Source organism: Microtus ochrogaster, unplaced genomic scaffold (assembly GCF_000317375.1).
Source record: "Microtus ochrogaster isolate Prairie Vole_2 unplaced genomic scaffold, MicOch1.0 UNK30, whole genome shotgun sequence".
Classification (NCBI taxonomy): Eukaryota; Metazoa; Chordata; class Mammalia; order Rodentia; family Cricetidae; genus Microtus; species Microtus ochrogaster.
Genome location: NW_004949128.1, coordinates 1,169,945 through 1,186,748, shown reverse-complemented (window position 1 = coordinate 1,186,748; position 16,804 = coordinate 1,169,945). Strand labels below are relative to the sequence as shown.

Below are 16,804 nucleotides of genomic sequence, written 5' to 3'. Positions count from 1 at the left end.
CAAAGATTATTAATTTAAACATTGACAGTGTTTTGATACCACATGTTTCCTCTAGTTTTATACCAGTTTGAGAAATGCACAGAGATAGGAATTTTCAGTCCTTGTATCGGTCATAATCCCTTCTTCCATGCAAGCTGCCGCTTTTGTTATTGTGATCTGCCACCGGCCATTGAATTTAGGTGCTTGTGTCTTTTTTGAAAATCTGATCATGAGACAGAGGTTATGCCTCATGAATCTTCGATGATATTGTAAGGACACACAAGGTCTCCTGTGTGACAGGGAGCGAAGGACAGCCTGAGAAATGATGGAGAGGGAGAACTAATCAATGACAGAACTTTCTAGAAATCCTTCCCAGGGAAAGACAGTGGGGAAAGTAGACTACTAAGATGTCTGGTTTGCAAACTGTTTTCTAAGCAGTGAGGTTTCATTTAGCGTCCAGTTTAGAATGCAGCCAACTAAGATGGAGATGTCTTCTTGAAAGTGAAATTACTCAATCTAGTGAGAAGGATGGTTCTCTTAGAGTTCTCAATTGTGTCAATTTACGTTGTGAGGGCAGACCTTTCAAACTCGGAGATCTGTAGGGCAGGGGGCTTCTTCCCTCTGTCCTCTGACCTAAAATGCCAGTTTCTTTTGTTTTGTTTTCCTATGAGAACCGGGAGTCGCTGGGTCAGGTTTGTCAGGCCAACACTCGTTTTTAACTCATCATTTGGTGTTACCCACAAAAGAAGACTACCCCTCCTCCTGCTGCTAAGCTCATCAAGTGCTCATTGAGGACCAAGCTCGCCACTTAGCCTCACAGAATTAGCACTAACAATTAAGTTTCAAATGTCATCAGAGCATCAGGGACTCTGGGGTGCAGAAAGGGTAAGCTCACCTTCAGCTGATGCTCAAAGTTACATCAGTGAAGGGAGATAGCTGGTTTGTGTGCCATCCTTCCAAATTCTAGACAGGGGTGCTAATAACAATCACCTCTGGGGTTTCTAGAACCAGGGAAGAAGGCACTGGAGGAGTTTCTAAGCCGCTGACAACAAACTAAGAAACTAAACCCGTAGTGTAAATTCTCAGAAGAGCAACAGGTAGCTGCAGACCTCTCCCACTTCAGCCTCACATCAAATGCCCTAACTTGGAGGGTGGGGACCAGAACCACAGAACCATGCAGCATAGAATCTGCATGCCTGAAGAACTGTTCTGAAAAGCTCACCCCTGTACCTGTTTTATTGGAAAAGTCTACCAATTAAGAACCTACAGACATCTAGCCCTAAACCTTTATTTATTTCTGTAGATTGAACTCAGCCTATAGTTTGTCTTTATGAATAAATTGTCATAAATGATTGCAGAGCTATTTCAGGGGAATGTCATCCAGTGGAACATTCTAGAAAGTTTAAAATTCTATATTTGCCCAGCCTAATCCAATGGCCACCATTACTTGAAATGTGGCTACTTTGACTGAGGAATCGGACGTCATATTTTTCATAGTGTAAATTCCAATAGTCAAACGTTTGGACAGTGAGATTATCGAAACTAGAAGTTGCACAGACACAGCAAAATTGTAGACCTTTTCATGTTGTTGTCCTCTTTTTCTCTGGGCAATGGGGTGAAAGGAGAAATAAAAGGGTAAAGGATGGTTGATTTCAAAGGGAAAAGACTTTTCTTTTTTTTTTTTTTTGTCCTAAATTCAAGACATGTTTTGTTGACAAAATTTGGACATGATGAAGACTTGTCATGCCTCTCTGTCCCCTTACCTGCTTCTACTTGCCAGCAGCCTACTGATTGGCTCATGGAGGCTCATTGCCTGTCTACCACGGGTCAATTTTCAAGGTTAGCTTAGTATTACGTTCTACCCCCACCCTTCCCATCTTACAGATTGCTTTTAATTTGCTAGTGACTCTGTGGGTTAATTTCAGGTAATACTTTATTTAAATCTATTCCAATCATTTCCAAATTGGAATGGGGGAGGTTATTTTGGGCTTGAAAAGTTGTGCCATGAGTATCTGAGGGACATGCTTACTAGTTAGTTTCTAGAATAAACAGCACAGGGATCCTTTACCCCCCCAGCATCAGGTTCTGGCTGTGCTTGGGGTACAATGGCCCTCGCGCAAGTGGCTCTGTGGTCTTCCCTTGCAAAGAAAAAGGAAATGCATATTGCATAGTTTTCTGTCTTAACAGGTTGATTCTTTTTTGGTCACTTTTACTTAATGTCAGCAATTAGTTGACAATGTTTTTAAAAAGACACCGGATAATTTTAAGTCCTACTGTTTGTAGCGCTGGTGTCCTCCAGGTGTTTCATAGGATGCCCTTGCTCTCTTCGCTGAAGACAGACGTCTGGGGTAACCACTTCCCATTTCCTGACACTGGAAACAGATACTGTTCGGGATTTCCTTTTATAGCTTGTTCAGCTAACGACTCCAGTGACCACTCAATTGTGGTCTTGTAGTAAATCAACATTTCTTTGAAAGACCCGGCTGTTATGTAATTTTTGGTGTCTGACGAAGCCATCTCCTGAACTAAAAAGTTCCCCTCTGTTGTCCTAAAGATACTGTCACTGTATGTGACAGTTTTTGAAAATAAAGGAATAGACTTTTTTCTTTACTTCTCCGCCCCCCCCCCCGCGCGCCCCATTTTCTTCTTTTAAATTAACGCACAATTGATGAGGGACAAACACTGGCTTCAGCTCCTGTCACACCTGGTCAGCTAATGATGAATATCCAGAGAGCCTGCAGCCAACCACTGCCGTCAATCTCTGGGGTCCCTCTGTGAATGACTTGCACTAGATGGGATTTTGACAGACTGAAGAGAACACACTGGGTCCCGGTGTAACTTCTGAATTGTCAAGTGCGTGTTTTAATAAGATATTAAAATCAGCCCGGTGAGCCCCGTGTTCTTAGTCTGTAGTTTATGGCCACCTCCCAGGAAAAGGAAATTTGACTTATTTTGCCAGAAAGCTTTTAAGTGAAAAGGAGGGGGAGTGGAACGTTGTTAATCCTTCAAGGTGGTGAGTGCTTTGACACTGGGGGTTGAGAATTGACAGGTCTGGACCTAGATGGGGTGCTTTCCCCTATGCCCATGAGTGAAAGAAACCACAGCACTGCCCCAATGTTCCCTTAGCTAACTCAGAGAAAAAACTGCCTTCAAAGCTAAGGGCATACAGTATGTCCCAAGTTTTGTAAAGTCATTTACTTCTTCAGAGGCTAATGCTTCTCAAACGGGCAAACAATTCAATCCAAGAGTCTTTCCACGCAACTGGGGAATTGAGCAAAATAAATCAGAACTCTTCTGATTTTGCTCAGGAGGCTGGCCTCATTATAAGAGCAGATCTATTAGCCTTCTTGCCGTTGTCTTTCATTTCTCAAGTGAGGTGATTCTAATTAAATTAATCTGCATGTCAATCTATTGGTGATCAATCAAAGAGCCCAAGGTTTCCCCTATGCTGCTGGGTGCTTGTAGCTGACAGGGGCTGATAATGGAGGAAGAAATAAGCTGGCGGGCAAAGTTAATTAGTCAACATAATAGCTGGATTAAACAGGGGCTGGCTGATGGCCGTTTCTCGTGTCAAAGCATGAGTTGGGAGCCAAAGCTGCGATTACAGGCAATTATTATATTTGGTTGTAAGAGGTCACATGAATAAACATATCTCTGTGGGGTTCAGTTTTAATCCTCCTCCCCTTTTTAATATAAGGAGAGATGTAGGTCAATCCTGCTCATTGTTTTAGTCAAAGTTCTCAGAGGCACACGTTTTCCTGGACCCTTGCAACAAGCTGGCCTGAGCCATCCTTAGATGTGACCTGGGTATCTGAATTGACTTTGAATCAGTTATATGTTTTACCTTTTTCTCTTTGGAAACAGATCTAAGACCCTTAATTAGCAAAGTTTTTTTTTTTGAGGGGGGTGAGGGTGGCATGATGATAATAGCTCTAAGGGTGGTTTGAATGGGATTCACCAAACTGACATGGGACAAAAGAGTCAAATGTGTAAGAAAAACTTCAATAAGACCCCTGGGGGAGGAAGACACAAGCAGATCCCAGCTTCCACTCCAACCCCTCTCATTTTCATTCGCTATCTTCTTAACCCTGACTCAGTAGGGAAGAGATATTTTAAAGATTTAAAAGACTTCTATTTGCATGATCTACTATGATATCTACTTCAGTGTCTAAACTGAAGGGTAATTTAGGTGAAACACAGCCACCCTTGTGTAAAAAAAAAATACATATATATATAAAACTGTGCTAATAAAGACCGCCTTGTAAAAATTGTGGTTAACAGGGTACCTTTTGCTGCATAACTATAAACTGTGCAATTTTACTTAAAACGGCATCAAAAGCGTTCCACGCCGAAGACCCACTCATCAATAGCGCCTCTTGTTAGACATGTACAACATAAGCACCGGTTATTATGTGAAATAGCTATGCAATTTTCTTCAGCTCCCAGCTGTTATTTATTTAACTTGAGTTTATTTCCCACCATGCTTTTATATGAAAATGCTCATTCATTTCCCTCTCCCGTCTCCAGGTCGTGGTGTCTACCACCGTCAACGTGGACGGCCATGTCCTGGCAGTCTCCGATAACATGTTCGTTCACAATAATTCCAAGCACGGGCGGAGGGCTAGGAGGCTTGACCCCTCGGAAGGTACGCCCTCTTATCTGGAACATGGTAGGCGACTCATTTTCATTGGTTGGCATTGCTACTTTGAACTGTGACTTTGTGTGCTTTCTTCCTTCCACTCCACCGCATTTCCTATTGCTATAAGTCTTAGAGTTTCTGAACACCTATGTTGCGCTTTTGCACTTTGACCCTGCAAAATAAGAAGCTAAGGATTTAAAAAGGCAGGGGTCTAGAGATCTGGATCAAGGAGCTCCCATTCGAGGGCAGGATTAAAAAAGGCCAATCCGTAGGTGAATGGGGAAGGCATCCAAACCTGACAGTGCACCTGTTGATTCGTCTGGAGAGCTGCTTCAGAGTCAAGGGCAGCTAAGCTATTCCTTCTGCTGTGGGATTCAGGGCAAATGTCCCTCCCAGGCCTTTAGTTCTCTAGACTAACAACACCCTCTTCAGCATCATGCGACGTAGCCTGCTTTCTGCAGGGGTCAGTTTAGCCAGGGAGAAATCACTACCACTAAAGACTGTGGGAAATCAGTGGTTACCTGTGAGGCAACTAGAGCAAGCAGACAAAAACAGTTCAAGGAAAGGGTGTGTTACTCAAAGGGAATCTGAATTAGTTTGGGTGTGTGTCTGAATAACTCGCTCGAGTGTCTAGGCAATGAATTCCTCTTTCTATCAGCCCAAGTGTCTACTACATACCAACCGCCGATAGAACTTTCTCTGATCTCAAATGAAAGTCAACCTGCTCCTCTCTCTCCAGCACCCCTCCTTTGCCACGTCAGCAGGATTCTTTTGAGAACACGACAGTACAAATTATCATGTGATAGCCTGACTTTTATGGTGACACACAAGCCACATGACATAATTCATAAGGTAAAAACCTCCCTTCCCTGCCAGCATCCCAATTTAATAAACACACACCCTTGTCATCATTTTTGCCTGTTTTTTTTCCCACCTGTGCTTGAGGAATGCACAAACAGTACATTTCATTAATTAGCCCTATGTTATACTCTTAGAAGGCATTTCCCCCCCACACCCAGTTTTATAGTCTTTCAAAAGTAAACCATCATCATTCAAAAGCTGAGGCTTTATGTTTCATTAGTGCCAAGATGGATGGATATTACTTTTTTCAGGAGGCCATTTGAAACACCTGCTCATGATTCCATCCCTAGCCCCATTTCTGTACTTGAAATTATTCTGATCCTCACTTTACCGCAATGGTGCCTCCTTCATACCCTGGAAGTCACTGAAGACGCCATGTGACTGGAGGTGCTTAGGTAGGAGGAAGAAGGAACACTTGATACCTAATCAGCAGGCACAGTATGGAGAGCCTGGAGTGGGGACCACAGTTGTTGCTTTGACTCTCGACTGGTTGGTTGCAATGGGAGCTGTCTGATCTGCAGACAGACTTAACAGTGAGTTGGAGGCCGGCAGCTCATGGTTTCAGGGAAAGCTCTAAGCACAGCTCCCATACGTACTTCCCATTTTCCCATACCTAGCTCCCATGTCTAGCTTCTTTTTTTTTTTCCTTAGGAAGTGAGGAGGAAGCTGGCAGGAAAGCTCAGTCAATAAAGCATTTACTCTAAAGAACCTGCTTTCAGCACTTGGCACCCACATGAAAAAGTCAAGTCTAGTCTGGTAACACACTTATGATCCATTTTCTGGGGAAGCAGAGATGAGCAAGTCTCAGGGACCCACTGGGCAGGCAGCCTAGCCCTACTTGGTGGCTTTCAGACCAACAAAAAGACATTGTCTCAAAAAACAAGGTGGTGGCACCTGTGAAACGATACCCCAGGTTGTCCTATGGCTGCAAATACACATGTAAAGACACACACATGCACACACACACACACACACACACCAGCACAGGTAGGAACACGTGCACACAAATTAGTACAAGTGAAGGGAAATTTTCAATGGAAGTGGAACAAACTCAGGCACATTACTTATCCCTGCACAAAATATCCCAAAGCAAGCAAGCAAACAGTCAGCAGTTAGGAAGGATGCTTCCAAAGGTTGGACGTCAGTGACATTGTTTTGCCAGGTGATGCAGAGAACAAAGTCTTGAAGTAGGCACTAGCAATCCCAAATTCACTTCTTCATCTTACTCTGGCCTCTCTCTGACCCTTGGTTTACTTCGTGATAAAATGAAGTTGGTTATCTGTTAGGAATAAAACAATAGATCTCTGCTTTGGGAGGAAGTGGGCTGGGTGAAGGTAGTGAAGACTGCTTAGTGTATGCCCTGCTGCCCCAGCACTAACCAGCATCTCTAGAGGGAGCATGGGGCCAGATGGTCCAATTTGGCAAGAATTAAAACTCTACTACTTTTTGGCCAGGTAGTGGTGTTGTACACCTTTAATCCCAGCATTCAGAGGCAGAATCTGGCAGATCTCTGTGAGTTCAAGACCAGTCTGGTTTACAGAGTGAGTTCCATGACAGCCAATGCTGTTACATAAAGAAACCCTGTTTCAAAAAAAAAAAAAAACCCCAAAACCAAAAAACCTCTCCTACTAATAACTAATTTTTATCATTCAATGACTAATAATTAGTATTTAAGCAGAGCAGGGAGGAGAGCAAGGGGAAAAGACACTGAGGAAGAGTACTGCCCATGCTAACCACTGTGGTCTCTTCTCTTAGCTCAAATGCTCCCTCAGTACGGATACGTATTAATGTAATTAATGTAGCAGCTGGAACATCATCTTATCCCCAGGAAGAAGTAAAATACTTCCTTCTGCTTTGTTTACCAGTCCACATTTCACTGCATATCAGTGATTAGCTATTACTGCAGAGCCCACCATGCCCTATGTCCTTCACCCTCAAACCCTTACTTTACTTCCTTCCAGGGGAAGGAAAGGGTAGACGTGTCCAGATCTTGAGTAATGGCACAGCAGCAGTGTAGAAATCTGATTTTCTACAAAGTAGCCATAGATAACCTCCCACTCACTTAGACACTTTCCTGGCGCATGCTTACGTATCTCCTCGGCGCATGCTTACGTATCTATCTCCTCGGCCAAGGGGGACTACTGAACTCTCTTCTTGGTGATGTGTGGACCTACATGCTGATTCATGTTGGTTTGGGAGATGATACTTCTTTCATTGAAGAATCCTATTTAAAATGCCTTGCTTAAGGCTCACGCCCCTGGCAGCCCGTGCTTCCGTTTATCCATGGCCACCCTTACTTCCCACAGCATGTCTTCACCCCTTGAGACCTGTAGAGTCATCGGCATTCAAGGCCCTTTCCCTCCTCATTTACAGGTAGCCCAGATTATTTTGAGTAACTCGGCCCATCTCTACTTATATCCTGTTTGTCAGACACTGGGAGGAAAGTCCCTTTTGTGGCTTGTCTTTCTACATTTCTAGAAAAGAAATCATGGTTTACATTCATGCCCCGTCTTCCCCACACAGCCCAAGCACTCGGAGCTCCTAGGCTCAGAATTAATGTCTCTGGATTTCAAATCTGAGGGATGACAAAGGCAGATTTATTTCCGAGAATCTTGCGTGATCCAAAGGGGCTGGAACTTGGAACACTGTAGCTCATGGTAATCGCCCCCCTCCCTCCCATTTTTCTCTCCATTCATAAATACTAAGATTTTCTTTTGCTGGATATTTATGGGCACATTTATCGATGATGCTTCCTGAAGCAGTGGCTTTATGGAAGATGTGCAGATGCGGAGGGAGGCAGCGTCACATGTAATGGCTCTCGGGTTCTCATTTCTACAGAACCACGGGGTTGGGACCAAGGGACCTGAATCGTGCCCACCCGTGGTCATGTAAACCATGGTATATATGTGTGTGCCTCATCTTACAGTCAAGCCACTCAAGCAAATTTGTGGGGACCGTGCACGAGAGTGCTTGAAAGGGCTTCGGGAATGCTGTTATTGTCACTGTGGCTCATCTCGAGTTTCAGGTTCTATTTACTTGAATTTAAGGCCAATTGTGGCATCAGTTTCTCTATTTCTTTCCCCCGTGGCAGAATGCTGTGTCCTCACAACGCTAGAGTGCAGAGACCCTGTCAGCTTGCATGCGCTAACACTTTATTATCTAATGATCTAATATGCAACAAGGCAGAGTGCCTGTGCTCATCATCCTGACACAGAATGCCGGGAGAAGTGACTAAATTACTTTATGTACCATTAGCGCTAGCAGCTATGGTGAACTCACCGGCAGCATTTATGCAAATGTCTGTGAATACACTCTAGTGGCTTTGTCAGGGAGCTGTCTGACAAGCAGTTTAAATGCTCATTTTTAGGATATATAATATTTTATATAGAAATTAAAAGCATACATATATATATATATATATATATATATATATATAAAATTTGGACATGCATATGTTTTTCCTCCCTTTTTTTGTTCCTTTCCTTTTGGAGGCTCTTGGAGATCTTACATCCTGTGTGACAACCGAGAAAAGCAGAACAGATTAGAGAACTCCTATCTGTGGTGTCTTTTTGAGGGGTAGGGTCAAGCCTCTGTTCTGGTGGTATTTTTACATATAGGGCTTAAAGAGTACAAGAGCAACAACAATAAAAACCCAGCTCTTACAGTTTTGTGCAGTCACTATATGTATTTTTGAGGAAAAATATGGAGATATTGAGTTTTTCCTAAAAGACATTTTAATGATCATTAGTTATGACCTGAGGTCCTATGTTCATCTGTGGCTCAAAGCAGAGATTAAAAACAAAAACAAAACCAAAAATAAAACTTACTTTTTAAGAATGGAAAGTGATGAATATTTAGCTTCTGTGGGCATCTGATACGAATGAAGTAAATTTCCCTTCAAAGTAGTTGCAAAGATATGAAACATGAACATGGCAGAATCCCAAAATGAAAGAAATCAAAACCAAAGTGGGCTTTAGCTAAACTGCAAATATTTTGGAGAACAAATAATGAAGAGAAGCTCACTGAGCTTTGTCCCCAGTTGTAATTCTTGCCGCAGAAGGACTGGAGGTACATGTGGGCCACCACCAGCCAGTTCCGACCTTTTGGTCCCATCTCCGGACAACATGGTATTACTCCGGCTCCTTGGGGTATGACCTTCTTAAAGTCTCTTGTTTCAGGCCGGGCAGTTTTTACTTAGGTTGCTTGCCCCAGGGTGTTCAGCTTCATTGAGTTCCCTCTGCCCAGCTGCATCTAAATTTGTTGTGGCCCTGTGCAAAAAGATGATTTGAGGGTAGAGAGTTACCCCAATTGGAGAAAACAAAACAAAAACAAAAAAATGAAACAAAAGTGTGATTGAGCCCTGGGGAGTATAGGAGAATTCACAGGCCTTGAAAAGTAGCTAGAAAGATCCAGTTATCTGGCTGGGGAACTGGAGTCTAGTCCTGACTCCAGCTTTAACTAGTCTTGTGACTTTGGGCAGGTCTCTTTGCTTATGTGGACTTCAGCTGCTTATTTGCCCAAAGGGAGCTTAGTTGGGTCATTTCTTAAACTTCTACAATGCTCCAAACTAAAACCACTAACATGTCCATGAGTAAGGTATAAAAGGCATTAGTGACCTGGATTTCAAATGGTTTACTTGTTAACGCCTACCGGATACCACTTCACCATGTACAGCAGCATATGCAGACATGGTCCTGGTCTTGATGGAGTTGTTATATAAATGAGAGAGAGAAGAAACAAAATCAACAACTATGTAATTACAGCAGAGCATAGGAGACTAGACAAAAAAAATTGTTAGGGGTCACTTTTAGGAATTTCTCATTTATGTGCAAACTTGAGAAACTTATACAAAGAAAAGGACTAGTAGGTGCAAAGGTGTTCAGCTTAGGTGACTTGGAAAGAAGGCTGCCAGGGGCTGCAAGGGACCCACACAGCCCTAAACTGGCTGGTCAAGCCTTGGCCCTGGGCAATTTTGAGGCAGTATGGAGGTTCAACAGGGCTTTGATGAACTCAGTGTCAATTATGTGGCTTCCTTCTGTCTCCTGAAAGCCTCAGGCAAGATGGGCAGAGTTGCTTATAACTTCTCTCTTCTCTGCTGGCTTTGGAGCTCACCAGGGAGTTGGCTGCGCCTTGGAGCTGTCTCCCTGATTACTTCTTAATCCATCAGGAGTGCGAGTGTTTGTTACAGACAGCCCAGCATTTTGACTGTTCTTTTTCCAGATGGTTTTGTTTTTTGAATTTACTTTCTCCTAAGTTGCAAAGAAGGAATTTCCCTCTTGACTTCGTTGTGAAGTTAGAGACCTTTGCCTTTCAAAGGAAGGACTGCAGCATTTTTGACCAACAAGATACATATATATATATATATTGCTTACCACCTGCCCCAACCCCCGAAAAAGAAACTTAAATCTTTGAATCAGTAAAAATGAAGTAAAATGATTGAGAAAAATATACCCTCTCAAGTCAGTAACTTATACAAAATCACAAGACTAAGTAGAAGTGGCCCTGGGATTTGATCCTACGTTTTCCTAACTATATGAATTTGTTTGCTGAGCCCCTTTATTCAAAAGCAGAGTGCTCCAGGTATCCACTGTAAAGATGAGGAAACCAGGGCGAAGAAGAATAAGAGATTTTCCCAGCGTCATATAGCATCTAAGTTGTAGATCTAGGGTTCAAATCTTCTATACCATGACTCTGGAGTCTGTGCTCTCAGTTGGTATCTACGTAATGATGATAAATTATTTTTAATCTCCTATTCGATTGTAATGATTTTATTTTCTTCAATTTAAGGCCTTTGTGCTGGTATCTTAAATTTTTCTAAAATTAGCCTAGAGCATGCATTTCTTAAGAGAAGGAGACACACACACACATTTGCACACACACACACACACACACACACACACACACACACACTCCCTTACAGTTGGTTTTCCTTCATAGCTCCCTTTTCCAGTGGCAAGAAAACAGTCTGTTAGTCAAACTTTAAAAACACTGACTCGTTTTGATTTCTGGTATAGTATAGCTTGTATGTATAAATGTGTGTGCACATATGCCCATGCAGAGGACATGTGTGCAAGTCACTTGGCTGGCCAGAAGAGGCCATCAGAATCCTTGGAACTGGGGTTACAGGTGGTAGTGACCTGACTCCTGACTGAGTGCTGGCACTGGCACTGGAGTCCTCTAGAGTCCCCTCTCCATCCCCTGATGCACTTTGTTTGCAAGTTGACAAGAAGGTTCACACTACCTTATTCACAGAGATGTTCTGACTTCTCTGTCTCTAAGTCATCTGTGGTCCATATGAAGTGGGAGAAAGGAGACCATGAGAAAACCCTGAGATGGTCAGGAAACTGGAGGATTAGGAAACTTCATGCTAGGTTCAATATTGGAAACTGATACGCTCAAAGCTTTCTTAACAGAGTCTCTGGGCCCACTGGTCAACTGTGGGAGATTTCCAGTATTTATTATGTTGTTGGATCTAATAATAAATAAGCCATACTTGTTTTAATAAGCTCATTGTGATATTTTTATTGGGGGTAGGGTGGGGGAGGGTTCTGTTTTGTTTTGGCCAGAAATGAAGAAAATTTGTTTGTTGTTGTCTTGTTGCTATGTATTTGCCCAATCATGTATCCCAGTTCCAGTTATGTTCATTTGTATAGTTCATGGCTCAAAACTGGGACCCTCTCTGTTGCATTTGACAGGAGCCTCCTCTTACACAAGAATTCAAAAGGATTCAGTCAATGGCAATATGCAAATTTACGTTTTCATATTCTCTTCCTAAGCCCCTATTTATAACGTGATACATAGGAGAGATGACCAGTAGTTGGGTTTGAAGTATTTTTTTAAAGATTCATTTTATTTTAATTATGTTGCTTTCTTAATGCATGTGTTTCTGTATGTGGGTATGTGCAAATGAGTTTGAGTGCCTGAGAAGGCCAAAGACTCCAGGCTACTGTGGAGCTAAAGTTCTGTGCAGCTGTGAGCTGCCTGATGTGGGTGCTGAGAACTGAACTCGGGTCCTCTGCAAGAGCCGTGTATGCTCTGAGCAAGTGAACTGTCTCTCCAGCCTCTGCTTTTTGTCTTTATTTTTTCAGTTACACTTACAGAAATATGTGAGGTGAAGCGCTCTGCTGCTGTCAAGCATGGCTTTGAGGATGCACTTAGGTTTCTCTGGGCCTTTGTCACCTTCACCTTTAACTGGAGGTTTGGTAGAGCCCTTCATGCTCTGATGAGCCTGTGAGAACGTTTCTTACTTCTTGAGGAACTACACACCGTTTTGGGGGTTGGCTACCCAAATGCTGAGGTGACAGTTCTTCTGCAGCTAAACCTACAGGCTAGCTGGCATGGCTGATATGACAAGCTTTAGGCTCAGTGAGAGATACTATCTCAAGGGAATAAGGCAGAGTGATAGAGAAAAAAAAATACCCAGTGTCTTCCTTGGGCATTCATGTACATACATATAGGCATGTATATCTGAGTGCATAGTGCTCATCTAAGTGTGCACACGCATGCGCGTACACACACACACACACACACACACCACACAGAAACCAAGGTCTCATTATACAGCACAGGCCAGCCTGAAACTTATAATCCACTGGCCCCTTCCTCTGAGTTCTGGAGTCACAGGTATATATCAACATGCATGTCTTAAGATATTCTAAGAGTTACATTCTTATCTTCATTTGTAAGGAAACAAAATTACAACTATTACTTCAAGATCATGATTTCATAGACATTACTGCAGGGCAAGACCAAACTTACAGAAACTGTTAGATGATCCAAATAAAAACCACAGTTAAATAAAATCAAGTAAATAATTGCTTAGATGATACTAGAACAGAACAAAATCATGACTTAAGTTCAAATCATGCTGTTAGAAAGGGCTTTAAAGATTGAAAAAAAGTAATTCGTTCAGCTTACCAGGAAACATGTAAGACTCTGGGAAATATTTATTTTCCCTTTTCCTAAATAGATACTGGTTTGTTGATGTTGGTTTTGTTTGTTTGTTTAAAGAAAGCCCTTTAGATTGACTTTACCATCGCGATAGACTTACTGTCCCAAAAAAGCTTTGAAAAATCCCAAACTTCTCCCAAGCTGTTAAGTCTATTTTATTTTTAAACAAGCAATGTCTGCATGTCAGAAAGCAGAGAGGGACCTGAGTCAGGAGCCTGCAGAGGCCGGGTCCGCCCAGGCAGCCCATTATGATAATGCTCCCAGAACCAGCTGAACACTGCACAGAGCTGACACGGTGTCCTCCAGGGCAGCATCACCCATCAATTTCTGAGATGGGATTTGAGTTCAAATGACAGAAAGAGCAGCAATTCTGTTGAAGTTGATGTTTGGGGGAAGGGTGGGGAAGGCAAGGCAGGAACCAGCAAGGCCTAAAAGGCAGGAAGTCCTGGGACCTCCGGAAGCTGGTGGCTCTGTTTTTCTCATCTGGCTGCTACCTTCCCTTCTAACTTTAACATCTGTCAGCGAGACCCACCTGGGTCCTTGCATGATTAGAGCCTTCTTCATGGGGCGGGGTAAGGCTGCGTGGGGGTTAGTGATACTAATTTTAACTCCCAAGAGAATGGGGTACCAGCTGCCGGAATAGAGGCCGGCTCAGCCCAGGAAACAAGACTCCGCGCGGCCTCTTATCCATGGAGGAAGCACATTGCGGGTATAGTGGCAATTGTTTGTTTGGTTTTTGTCCTTTGGAGACAAGGCCTCACTTAGTTCAGGCTGCCCTCAAACTCACTCCCTTGCCAAAGCTGGCCTTGAACTCCTCGTTCCTCTTGCCTTTACCTCCTAGATGCGATCATGGGCATGAGCTGCCTGACTTTGTGGAGGCCGTTATTAATGCCGGCTGGGAGAATGCTCAACTTTTAACCCACCCACTTCATTCTTCCCCAGGGTAGTACCATAGTCGACTGCTCTTTTGCTTCTCAGCCAGTCCTTTATCTGGCCAACAAATATTTATTGGCTCTCTGCCTACTATATTAGACTGGAGGGGTGCCGCGGTGACAAAGCAGGAGCAGGCATTAACATTGGGAGGCAGGCAGAGCCATGCATATGCTAATTCATAGACAGGAAATAATGGGAGCTAGAATGGTTTAAATGGCATTGGTGAAAGGGGCTGTGAAAGAGAAATACAGACCCCTAAGAAGGCTTAATGCAAGGGACACCCAGTCAAGTCTGAGCAGTCATTTTAATTTTAAATGAGTCTCAGGCCTTATTGAAGTAAAGAGAAAAACATCAGGCAGAGATATGGTGTTCCACTCACTTGAGGATAGACCCCCAGAAATTTAAGGGGGTAGGGTTAAATGGAAAGGTAGCCTAGGTCTTAGAATTGTTTCTAAGGAGTAAATTTGGAATTTTTATACGGGTCAGTTTCTCTTTTTGGTTAAACATAGAAGTCCGTTGTCTCCTATTGATCTTGTGATTAATGCTACCGGTAGTCTGGTAGATTGCACATGACAGATTCAGACCTGTGCCTCCAGGGATGCTGGCTTCGCTGTTGAGAGAGCACTCATGATACATCAGGTCCAGTGATGAGTGTTTTGGAAAAAAAAAAAATTAATGCTTCTGACAGCCAGGGGAGGGCAGTGCAGTTCCTATGTCCACTTAAAAACAAGGGAAACTGAGGCCAAACGTTAAATGATTTTGAACAAAGAGTTGAATTTGTTTCTGCAACCGTTAGACTTCCAAGATGCTGACACTGGGGCCATGGCTACTGTTCTTTCCCACTGTTCGCACTGGACTTCAGAGGTAGAGAGAGAGTCTCTTGCTATTTGAGCCCGTAACATAAAACTTGCTCCAGTTGAAGCAGATTGACGACATTACTCAAAGGCAAACTGAAAAGCCAGGCCTATGCTCAATCCCAAGGGTGAATTACTTGGCTCGAGGAGTGATACCTGGGAAGGCGCTTTTCTGGGTTAAGATAAAAACTCCTGGTATCACGTCTCACTATCGGGCACCCCATCTCCTGCTCCCTGGGCCAGTATCGCAACCTGAAATACTCAGTGAACAGAAATGAAACTTTATAGAATTTGGGTGATCATCACCATTATCAGATAAATATGACGCCATCAGCAGGATTTTTAGCAACCTTGCACGGGGGCCAAGGGGGGCAATCGGAGGATTGTAGGACTTGGGTGACTTCACTGCCAACATGCAGGTTGGCAGGAAGATGATCCAGCCATTAAAATCCTTCTGCAACATATGTGCGCGCCAGTCATAGCAGAAGCTCTGATGTGGGAACCAGACCAGACAGGCATCAGGGCAGGAAGAAAAAGAGAAACACAAAAGTCACACTCTCTAGACCATGAGGACACAAATAGACCTGCATCTACTGAACACATATCTGATCACTAAACATGAAAGCAGAACTTTATCCCAATCTGTGCAATTGATCGATATTTTATACATGAGTGCATGTTCTTATACATCTGGCTCATTTGAGTGTTGTAAATGGCAAGACCCCAGGTGTTGGAAGCCGCATTCTTTATCTGCATGCAGTTCTTGTCTAGAATGACATGGGAACAGGGACAGGGAGGGTTCCTGTTTGAGAGGCCAGCACACCAGTCTCTCCTGCTGACCTTAGGACAAAGTAATAAGATGCCATGATAGCTGCCTTTATAAAACATGAGTGGGTAGCAACACAGTTTGGCCATTGTTTAGAAGGTCATTAAGGTGCACGTGTGTCTTATAAATTGAGATTTTTCTTCCCTTTCTCTTCCTCATATTCCTTTCTCTTCCCCTTTCCCCTCTTCCTCCTTCTTTTCCTCCTCTTCTCTTGACAGTATTTGAGATCAAACCCAGGGCCTTGAGCCTGCTAGGCAAGCACCCCACCACTGAGCCTGACCCCCAACTCTTTGGTTTTAATTCTTTTCTTCTGTTGGAGCATGGTGGGGGGAAGCTGAAGCCCACTGAGCCTGCTTGGGCTCCACCAGCAGCATGTGGCTCATGACTGAGGGTGGACAAAGCCAGCCTTACTGTGCTTTCTCAGTTCTCGAGAGAGAAGGAAAGTGCATCCTTGGTAAACCCTGATGCTGGCCGGGCCACGCAACCCACAGCGTTCTTCCAGGAACTGTCACGTGTAGTGAAGCTGTACAGTCAGGCCCTCAAGTTTGTCTGCCTTTTAGCATTGGCAAGCTCCTGGTGGGCCTTTCTGATTTGGTTAGTCTGTGGACTCAATCCTTTTTGGAAAAAAAAAAAGTTGATGGAAATAGAACTATCTTTGAGGTAGTGTGTCAGGTTAATCTCTATGTTAATAATGTTTTAGAATTTTTTTCATGAAAAATTCTCTAACAAAGATAATCAAAACACATGCCATCCAGATTTCAA

The 16,804-nt window shown here is 43.3% G+C and overlaps 1 protein-coding gene across 4 annotated transcripts in view; it reads left to right on the top strand.

Annotated features, from left to right (window-relative positions):
* Ebf1 (EBF transcription factor 1) overlaps positions 1–16,804 on the top strand; it is a 398,525-nt gene that overhangs the window by 274,443 nt on the left and 107,278 nt on the right. For 2 of the 4 annotated variants that reach the window (XM_026789805.1, XM_013354130.2), the window contains exon 8: positions 4,507–4,648. In XM_026789805.1, the coding sequence (XP_026645606.1) occupies positions 4,507–4,648 (142 nt within the window). The remainder of the gene's footprint in view (positions 1–4,506; positions 4,649–16,804) is intronic. The other 2 variants (XM_026789807.1, XM_026789806.1) reach the window with 1 other exon arrangement.